This window comes from Xenopus laevis, chromosome 8L (genome assembly GCF_017654675.1).
Source record: "Xenopus laevis strain J_2021 chromosome 8L, Xenopus_laevis_v10.1, whole genome shotgun sequence".
Classification (NCBI taxonomy): domain Eukaryota; kingdom Metazoa; phylum Chordata; class Amphibia; order Anura; family Pipidae; genus Xenopus; species Xenopus laevis.
The window spans coordinates 115,618,106-115,629,588 of record NC_054385.1 but is presented as its reverse complement, the minus strand read 5'-3'; the positions used below and the strand labels follow the sequence as shown (position 1 = coordinate 115,629,588).

General features: G+C 35.9%; 1 protein-coding gene across 1 annotated transcript; it reads left to right on the top strand.

The window, feature by feature from the left end:
• Positions 1–804: 804 nt before the first annotated feature.
• LOC121396904 (extracellular calcium-sensing receptor-like) lies at positions 805–7,514 on the top strand. Its single transcript, XM_041572530.1, has 5 exons — positions 805–1,062; positions 1,668–2,507; positions 3,704–3,931; positions 5,980–6,103; positions 6,607–7,514. Exons 1-5 carry the CDS (start codon positions 805–807, stop codon positions 7,512–7,514), a joined length of 2,358 nt encoding a protein of 785 aa, XP_041428464.1.
• Positions 7,515–11,483: the final 3,969 nt, after the last annotated feature.

Below are 11,483 nucleotides of genomic sequence, written 5' to 3'. Positions count from 1 at the left end.
CATCCTTTGATAAATACGCCTTTCAAAAATGGAGAGTGGCGAAATTTCACTCTAGAGGACTGTGGTGATCTCTAAATATACTTTTTGATAAATATACCCCATGTCTTTTGGTGAAATACTAGGAATAAACCTGTGCTGTAAAGTCTCACACCAGTTGATGACCCCTCACATGGCCATAGGGTCGCTATTGAGCTAGTTAAAAGCAATGAACTATTTTTATGTCCAGCATAAGCTTTGAAAATAACTGATGTGGGGGTTATTTAAATTTTAAAAAAAAAAAACCACTATCAAACTCCCATACCCAATTTTACCTTATTTATTATTTAAAAAACTAAATTTGGTTCAGGTAAAAACTCAATAAAATCATGCGAAAAGCCTAATCACATGTTTTTTTCAGTGTTTTTTTTACCAATTGGTCTACTTTTTTTAGACTTTTGCCCAAAAAGCCCAAAATGGTCGGATTTTGGGCTAAATCGAGCGCAGACCACAGAAATTTCCTAATAGGATAGGGACCTTTGCCATTGACTTATACACAACCTCGGCAGGTCTGAGATGGTGGATTTTCTGATTCAGGCTTTTTGCAGCATCGGGCTTTGGAGTTTTTTAAAAAAAAATTGAGTTTTGCCCCAAAAAGCCTGACCAGATAAGTAAACAACCCCCTTAATGTAAATTTTCTTGCCTGCACAAAAACAACTCATCATTTTAGGATAGCAGTTTAAGATTGTAATGTAACATGACACGTAATTTTTTTTTAATAATTGTTGTTTTAGGTTTCATATCAGATTTTATCGTTTTCTTCTTGCAATGGTATTCGCAATACTAAAAATTAATGCATCAGATAAACTTCTCCCCAATATAACACTGGGCTTCAAACTCTATGATTCGTGTTACAGTGAGGGGCGATCTCTGAGGGGAGCAACACGGATTTTGTCAGGGGAAAAAAATGGAGTGCCAAACTTTAACTGCAACAAGGATCATATGCCATTGGCTATTATTGGTGACATGCTCTCTAAAGCATCAGTGCCCCTAGCCAGGATCTTGGGATTGTACAGATATCCACAGGTACATAAATCCATTGCATTTATCTTAATACACTGTGTCAAAAGACTATAACTAAAATATTAACACATTATCAGAAATGTTATTGTAAGTGTTTTTAAAGATTTACAATATGAAAATAAATTCTCAAGTAAGGCAACATGAAAGACTGTTTACCATACTGGTAGTGAAGCTGTGCAATACTCTTCATAATTATGGCAGATTCTATTGAAGGGACTTGGATTTTTGTTGCTTTAGAGTTACTGTGCTCATTTTCATATTTCTGGATGAAGGTTTGATTACAATAGACAACGATTTCTTTCAGACCAAATTAAAGGGTATATTTATCAGAGTGTGACATTAGAGCCCGGTACAGTAATATTCCTCCACTCTGTATTCATTCCTATGGGATGTCTAAGGTGTATTTATCAATGGATAATAGTTGCAATTTGCCATTTGATAAACACACCTCCAAAAATCCCATAGGATTGAATAGAGAATGGCGGGATTTTACTGTGCTGAGCTCTAATTTCACCATCTGATAAATCTGCCCCCAAGTATGTATACATTTTATTTGGGATAAATAACAACCACTCTACGAAGTATCTATTTCTGTAATTTTTCAACAGATTAGCTATGCTGCTGGGCTTCCTTTATTGAGTGATAAAATAGAGTTCCCATCCTTCCTCAGGACCACTTATAGTATTGACTATGAAAGTTTTGTCATTGCCCAGCTGGTTAAGTACTTCAACTGGACCTGGGTGGGTTTAATATGCTCCGACAATGACTTGGGGACATCAGGTGCTCAGCTGCTAACTAGAGAAATAGAGAAAAATGGTGGATGCATTGCATTTCAAGAGGCTCTTCCAATATTCCCCTCAATTAAGTCCATCTACCGTATCATTGGTGTCATCGAGAAATCCAGAGCAACAGTGATCATTTTATGTTGCACGATAGAAAACCTTGTCTCTTTAATGGAACAGATTTCTTTTCACAATATCTCTGAAAAAGTGTGGATGGGAACAACCGGCTGGTCTACTTCTGACTTCCCTAGGAGAGACATTTTAACAACCTTAAATGGGAGTCTTGGATTAGCAGTTCAAACTGGGAAAATTCCAGGATTTAGGGAATTTCTTTATAGCATCCATCCTTCCATATTTTTAGATGATCCTTTCATGAAGACATTTTGGGAGAATGCCTTTCACTGTGTTTGGCCAGAAAATGATGTCTACAATTATACATCTCAAGGATTGCTTGATGATGGCAGTGTTTGGTGTACAGGGGAGGAAAGACTGGACAGTATTGATGTAAATATATATGATGTCTACAACTTTAAATATACATACAACGTTCATAACGCTGTCTTTGCAGTAGCTCATGCTTTGCACCAGATGAATAATTGTGTTCCAGGGAAAGGGCCTTTCAAGAATGGCTCCTGTGCTCAAGTTCATAATCATCAGCCTCGGCAGGTACTGTGGGGTTATTTACTAAACCTTGATTTTTTTTCTGGCCTTCTTTTTGGGGCAAAAACGTAAATTTTTGTTGGAAAAAATTCTCGAAAAATCATTTTTTTTAGATTTATTATACGCTGTTGCTGCAAAAAGCCCGAGTTCAAAAACTCAGCATTAGTGATGAACAAATCTGACCCAAAAGACTATGGAATTGAAGTAACAAAATAATATAATATTGTGCATTAATTCATTTATACTATAAACACTCTTGTGCAAAGTGTAAACAAATTTAAATGCATGTACAAGTAGTTAGTTTAGTAAGAGTATAAAGTCAAAAATTAACCCTTAAACTGGGAACAGAGGAAAGAATAAGAGAAAGGTGAATCTCGAGCACCTGTATATAGGCAGGTACTTACAGACCCACAAGTGGCACTCAGTACACCCAAGCCTATATGTCCTGCACAATTAAGAGAGGTTGGTGTTCTGTTTTCCTACTGTATGCCTTGGTTTAGGTTGATTTTTAGCTTATATATATTAAGGTATACATTAGGGATGAATAGCACAAATCCTGGTAGATAGTGACATACGTTCTCATCCCATGGCCCATATTTCTATGATTCTGTCTCAATGGACTCCACAACATGAATAGAGTTGATGCAGCTGAAGATCCTGAAACAGGAAGCCTCAGTAGGAACCTGTAATAAAGGAGATTTCACTCTAAGGTACTCTTAGCAAAGTAAGGAATAAGGGATAGAAGCAGTTAAATCGCACTTGTAGTCCTTAAAATCCCCATCATTCTTTGAAAGTCATAAGTAACAGCAGCATGTCAGGTATGACAAGGTTATACATACATACACTGTGGGATGACTTTTTCATGCACCTCTTAATCATGATCATGTCACGTATGACAAGGTTGTCTTATGGGTGGACTGGCATTTAGAAAACTGTAATTTCCCCAAAGTGATGTTTCATCAGTTTATGTTTTATAGCTATCCTTGCAGCCATTTGATAACCTCATTCCTATGTGTAACCAGTGAGAAATCTCTCAGACTAGCTTGAATTTTAACTGTGACTAACACCTGTAAATTCTGCAGAACGTTTTTGTTATACAGTATATAACTGCAAAACATATAGGCAAAAGATAATTAAATGTTCAACTGCTATGTGAGCTTTTCCAAAGACAATTTGTTAATGGGTTTATCTTTTCCTCCTAGCTGCTTCATTACATCAAGAAAGTTGTCTTCAATAACACAGCAGGGGATCAAATATATTTTGATGAGAATGGGGATGTTCCTATATATGTAGACATCTTGAACTGGCAGTTGTTTCCTAATGGAAGTAATCAGTATGTCCATATTGGTATTTATGATGCCAGCTCTCCCAAAGGCCAGGAACTCAAGATATGGCTAAACAAAATCTTATGGTATGGAGGATACTCTCATGTGAGTATATTTTGTTGTACATTTCATGGCTTCTGCATGAGTATATAAAAACTCCCTTTCTTACCCCTAAACATCCCCGTACATGTTTTAGGTTAATGTAACCACCCACCATGTTGACCAGAAGATCTATTATCCAGAATGTTAAGGACCTGGGGTTTTCTGGATAAAGGATTTTTCTCTTATTTGGGTCACCATACCTTAAGTCTATTAAATATCATTTGAACACTGAGGGGCCGATTCACTAACTTCGAGTGAAGGATTCGAAGTAAAAAAACTTTGAATTTCGAAGTGTTTTTTGGGCTACTTCGACCATAGAATAGGCTACTTCAACCTTCGATTACGACTATGACTTGAAACGAAGGATCCAAACTAAAAATCGTTCGACTATTCGACCATTCGATAGTCGAAGTACTGTCTCTTTAAGAAAAAACTTCGACCCCCTAGTTCGCCACCTAAAAGCTACCGAACTCAATGTTAGCCTATGGGGAATGTCTCCATAGACTTTCCTAAGTTTTTTTGATCGAAGGATATTCCTTCGATCGTTGGATTAAAATCCTTTGAATCGTTCAATTCGAAGGATTTTATCCTTCGATCGTTCGATCGAACTATTGCGCTAAAATCCTTCGATATTCGAAGTCGAAGGATTTTAATTCCCAGTCGAATATCGAAGGTTAATTAACCTTCGATATTCGACCCTTGGTGAATCGGCCCCTTAGGGTCACAAAAGGTCATTATTCCTTTACACACAGTTTTGCGTGTTATTTAATGAAAGTTATTTGAGGAACATTTCATCAAAGTATTTTCACATGCTCTAATAGACATAACGAAGTTTTAATTCTACATTACCGCAAATCTGTATTCTATTTGAATTGCAATACTTATAGAATAGAACTAATCCTAATGCATAATTCTCAAACATCTTTTAAATGATAAAAGCATAACATAGTGAGATAATTACAGTGATGGATTAATAGAGGAAAATGTATTGAGGAGCTGTAGGGCAGCAATTAAAGGCCTTTATGATGAGCTGGGGTATAAAACCAGAATACTCTAATTTATTTAAGTTTTCTGCGGAAAAAACTTGAATCACTCTAGTAAATTGAGTTTTCGAGCTAAACACACTGAGAAAAACCTGAACATAATTAAGGTTACAAACATCTTCAATTGGTTCAAGGGACCTCTGCCATTGACTTCTATATGTCCTTGACAGGGCAAATTGGAGTTTTAAAAAAAATTGATTTTTTTTTTCACCCAAAAATTTAAGTTTTGACTGAAAAATACCATTGACAACTCAAGTTTTTTGGGTAAAAACAACTTGACTTTGATAAATGACCCCCTAAATAAACCCAACAGGATTGTTTTGCGACTTATAGGGATTTATGCAGCTTAGTTACCATGAAGTACAAGCTACTATTATCACATATAAAAAGGACTTCAGTTAATCATATATAAACAAATAAATAAAATGGCTTATTCATTCTAGTCTTCTTCCTTACTTCTTCTAAAGCTTCATGATCATGTACTCAGACCCAATATCTGTATAAGCGAGACTTGAGGTCTTTTAAATGCTTTTTTGATGGCATTTAAAAAGCAAACAGTGCATCCGGTCCTAAACTTTGTTTAATGTCTCTGAATACTTATTGCCGCTGAGGGGAATTAGGGTTGGCACCTTTTATATCATCCAGATGGTGGGGTCATGGCGGTTGACATTTATTGGGCATTGATATTAGGGGGCAGGGCTAGGACACAGAGAATTGTGATTGGCTGATTGCATTGTCATTCACTTCACAGTCCTGTTTAGATTTTCTAATTTGGAAATCTGGAAATATACATGAATTACCCTTTTACCACTAATATTGGGTTTGTAGAGATGCCAAAAGCAAATGTTCTCATAGCACTAGCCAATGGCACCTAAAGCAAGACACATCAATTATGACAGATATTTAACTGAATCACCTGTTATATTTTAATCACCAGTGCCACATCAAGTCAGTCATAGCATGTTTATTCTGATATATACAAAGACAATTTTACCAATTTCTTTATAGGTCCCTGTCTCAGTTTGCAGTGATCCCTGTCCGAAAGGCTACAGAAGAGCTGCACTTCAAGGGCAGAAGACCTGCTGGTTTGATTGCCTGCCATGTTCTGATGGAGAGATTCTTAACCCAAATGGTTGGTAATAAAAATGTTTCTTTATAAATATAAAGCAAGGGTTAAAAAAATGCAGCCCTTTAAATCTAATCTACCCTTACACCCTAGTTTTTTTCACACAAAAGCCAATGTCAAAAACCTCTAAAACCACGGATCAATCTTCCAGTTGTAAAAGGGACATCTCACATTGACTTCTACATAATTTTGGGAGGTTTAGCTGGAGTTGAGTACTCCACCTAATATTCTCTAAAGTTGAAGCTACACAATAGACTGTCATGATGATCTACAAAAACAAAAATGGAATAAGGAACTAATTCCATAGGGAGATCACTCTGCAGCTTCATGCCTTAACATGCTTAAAAAGATAAAGAATCCTGTGTTACAAAGGTATTTATACAGTCTATCAAAGTCACTCAGACTAAGAAACTTCACATATTATACAAAACAACAATAAAGCTAATGGATACAGCAGGAGAATTAATACAGTTTAAATTGTCTGTAACATTTTGGGTCTTGAATTCTAGATGACACTGAATGCCTAAAGTGCCCAGAAGACAAATGGCCTGACAGCAGAAAAGAAAAATGTCTTCCAAAGCTCATGCAGTTCCTTTCTTATGAAGAGTCATTGGGCTACGCTTTAGCCTGTATTTCAATCTTGTTTTGTCTCCTTACATTTTCTGTGTTCTGTCTGTTCCTAGTTAAACAGAAGACTCCCATAGTAAAGGCAAATAACAGAGAACTCAGTTACCTTCTTCTTATCTCCCTTATGTTTGGCTTCCTGTGTCCCTTGACTTTCATTGGTAGACCCAACCAGATCACATGTATGATACGCCAAGTCATGTTTGCTGTCATTTTTTCACTGTGTGTTTCTGCCTTACTAGCAAAGACTATCAATGTCATAATGATATTTAGTGCTACAAATCCAGACAGTAAATTGAAAAAACTGGTGGGATTAAGAATTCCTATTTATATTGTCCCTGGGTGCACAATTATTCAGATAATTCTGTGCATTGTTTGGTTGACAACAGCAGCTCCATTTGCAGAATTCAATATGGCAGCAGAAATAGGAATAATAGTGATTGAGTGCAATGAAGGATCCAGGGTGTTATTTGCTTGTGTCTTGGGCTATATGGGTCTCTTAGCTACTATTAGTCTATCAGTTGCATTTCTGGCGAGGAAGCTCCCTGACACATTTAATGAGACCAAGTTCATTACATTCAGTATGTTGGTATTTGCTAGTGTTTGGGTGACATTTATACCTGCTTATCTCAGTACTAAGGGTAAACAGACAGTGGCAGTAGAAATATTTGCCATTCTCTCTTCAAGTGCTGGTTTTCTTGTTTGCATCTTTTCCCCAAAATGTTATATGATATTACTGCACCCAGAAATGAACAGCAAACAGTATATCACAGGGAGAAATGTTAGAAACTAAGGGATATGATTATGACTTTGAGTATCTTAAATTGCCCACAATTTTAAATAAATTTTTATGTAAAATAAAATAAAGGGACAAGGAAAGTTTCTTAACAACATTGGTTAAAAATATTGGCAATTATATCAGTACTGACATACTCCCCCAGTGCAGTTTTCCACTCTTTCGTTTGTCTTTGTAACAGCAAAGTGCTAGCATAGAATCAGCTACCGGCATTCACTCATAGCAGCTTCCCTTTTTCCTGGAAAAACACATGCCAGGGGTCATTGCATGCATTCTAGAGCTGTCTAAGGATTCCAATTTTTTTTGAAAAATTGCATACTCTGTTGTGTCGACAATAATCATTCAAAAAATCAGTGGTGTTCAGTATTTAGTTGCACAACCCCTTATGCTGCTCTACATGTGTGCATATTTACATTGGTTAGACAAATAAACTACAGGTATAGGATCCCTTATCCAGAAACCCGATATGAAGAAAGCTCCGAATTACAGAATGGCTGTCTCCCATAGACTCCATTTTATCGAAATAATCCAAATATTTAAAAATGATTTCCTTTTTCGCTGTAATAATAAAACAATAGCTTGTACTTGATCCCAACTAAGATATAATTAATTATATATATATATATAATTATATATTGGAAGCAAAACCAGACTATTGTGTTTATTTAATGTTTAAATGAATTTCTAGTAGACATGAAGACCCAAATTACGGAAAGATCCGTTATCCAGAAAACTCCAGGTCCTGAGCATTCTGGATAACAGGTCCCATACCTGTATATGGCTGTGATATGTGCCTCTACTAATTGAGCATAGTCCAGAAATTCCAAAATTCTTATTCCATGAGATCAAAATCATTCTCAATAGTCCCAATCCCAGAAAGACCCCCAGTGAGATTAAGTGAGATCAAACAAAAAGCAAAAATGGGATAGACTTACTGTTGGTTTAAAAAGGAGCCCAGGTGATATATAAAAAGTAAAAAATCTTTATAAGGACATATGACACATTTTGTGCCAAAAGTGGGCACTTGCCCATAGCCTATAAGTGCCTGCCTTTAGCACGAAACACGTCAGGCTTGAATATGTCCTAATAAAAATGTTCTACTTTTTTTATATCATCAGGGCTCTTTTTTCAACCAACAGTAAGTCTATCCTGTTTTTGCATTTTGTTTGATTTCACCTGTTTACAATTTGTTAGAGTCTACATAGAGGAGGTTGATGATTCACAGGTTAAAGAGATTTGCTTGGTGCATGCCTGTTATCAAGAAGCAGCTGGAGGAAGTGATGGAAATAGACTGCAAGAAAGAGGCAGACGCTTCGTTTTTAATGCAGATTACTGAAGTAAGAACACGCTTATGAAAAAAGAAAATGAAAAATGTAATCTGCAATAATAGAAACAATCTATGGGTGTTGCTGCTGTTTTTACACATTTCCTTCTCCTTTAAGTAGAAATATTAAGTGGAAGTCTGCTTATTTTAACATAGTGAAAGAGGAACCCAAATATGTTTTATTTAAAGCATACATTAGGGGGCACATTTACTAAAGGTCGAATATCGAGGGTTAATTAACGCTCAATATTCGACCCTTGAAGTAAAATCCTTCGACTTCGAATATCGAAGTCGAAGGATTTACCGCAAATAGTTCGATCGATCGAAGGAAAAATCGAACAATGAAAAAACGATGAAATCCTTCGAATCGAACGATTCAAAGGATTTTAATCCATTGATCGAAGGATTTTCCTTCGATCAGAAAAAGCTCAGAAAACTCATGGGGAAGGTCCATAGGCTAACATTGTAGCTTGGTACGTTTAAAATGGCGTCGTATGTAGTCGAATATTTTTTTTAAAGAGACAGTACTTCGACTATCGAATGCTCGAATAGTGGAACGATTTTTAGTTTGAATAGTTCGAATCGAAGTCGTAGTCAAAGGTCGAAGTAGCCTATTCGATGGTCGAAGTACCCCAAAAAAACCTTTGAAATTTGAAGGTTGTTTACTTCGAATCCTTCACTCGAGCTTATTAAATGTGCCCCCAAATGTACCATATGAGCAAAAGTAATGTGCTGCTGGTGGACTTAATGTTTTGGTGCAGAATCAAAGGTTGATACATGTTAAAACATACACTCAACATTACATACAACAAAATCTTGCAAACACGGAGCACCAGCAAATTTAAAACATCCATTTATTTGAAATCCATTAAAATCTAAAGACAGAGCATCGTAAGCTCAATAGCTTTGGCGCGTTTCGAGGATAAACCCCTTCCTCAAAAAGCTAAATTGTTTCAATCCATTAAAGCATTTAAAAGAACAAATACCACACCCCTTGTAAAACCATTAACCCTATCATGGGCGAAAACCACACGATCTATAATCAAAAACAAAGGAAGTGTGCCACTTACATACATGTTAATTGAAAGATTAAAGAATAAATCATTTCATTAAATTAATATTAAATATTAGACGAAACAATGAATCATTAGTTCGAATAGTTCAAATCGAGGTCAAAGTCGTAGTCGAAGGTCGTAGTAGCCTATTCGATGGTCGAAGTACCAAAAAAAAACTTTGAAATACGAAGTTTTTTTACTTCGAATCCTTCACTCAAGCTTAGTAAATGTGCCCCCAAATGTACCAAATGAGCAAAAGTAATGTGCTGCTGGTGGACTTGGGGGCTGATTCACTATGGGTCGAATATCGAGGGTTAATTAACCCTCGATATTCGACTAGGAATTGAAATCCTTCGACTTCGAATATCGAAGTCGAAGGATTTAGCGCAAATTCTGTGATCGTACGATCGAAGGATTATTCCTTCGATCGAACGATTAAATCCTTCGAATGGAACGATTCGAAGGATTTAAATCCAACGATCGAAGGAATATCCTTCGATCAAAAAAACTTAGGCAAGCCTATGGGGACCTTCCCCATAGGCTAACATTGACTTCGGTAGCTTTTATCTGCCGAACTAGGGGGTCGAAGTTTTTTTTAAAGAGACAGTACTTCGACTATCGAATAGTCTAACGATTTTTACTTCGAATCCTTCAATTCGTAGTCGAAGGTCGAAGTAGCCCATTCAATGGTCGAAGTAGCCCAAAAAATACTTCGAAATTCAAAGTTTTTTTACTTCGAATCCTTCACTCGAATTTAGTGAATCGGCCCCTTAATGTTTTGGTGCAGAATCAAAGGTTCATACATGTTAAAACATACTCTCAACATAACATATAATATTGTTGTCTTAAATAATCCCTTTATGTTTCTTTGCTTGCTTGCTGCTGTAATTATTAATATATTTTTGAAAAAGTAAAATGCTTGCCAGTTGTCATGTACATAGTGAGGTTATAATGTGTAAAACTGCACTTTATTGGTATTTTGTACAACATAAATTTATTATAAAAGCTGTGTCCGTTCAATACTAAACCTGGTGTCCTTGTCTCATTTTAAGAGGGTAATATACTTAACATAGTAGGCAAGGAAAAATCGATAATTTGGGTAGAGGTAATATATGAAATTCTCCCTTTGGGCCTAAGTCAGTATTGCACATTGAACATTAAGATAATAAATATTCCATTTGAAATAATCAATTTTGCATGAACTTTTTTTGAAATCAGCCATTGTTTTAATACAAATTTTTTTTTTTAAACATTTTTGAGAAGTGGATAAGTTCATTGTTTACATTTTACAAATGTAATGAATTTTTATTCTTCAAATTGTCACCTTCTTAACTATCTATATGAAACAGTTTACATCCCATTTAATGTTTAGTCCGTTTGGCTCACGTGTATCTAAATAAAATATCTACTTTACTTCAGGTCAATAGATATACTACAAATCTTGTGCTGCAGTTGATGAAAGTATTTCTTTTATATTTTTTTTTTTGTGTTAGTACTTCCGAAAGGTTTTTATACGTATATCTGTGTGCATGTAACACAATGGGATGTTCCACATTGATATGTACCCTGAGTTTTGAGCCAATTTGT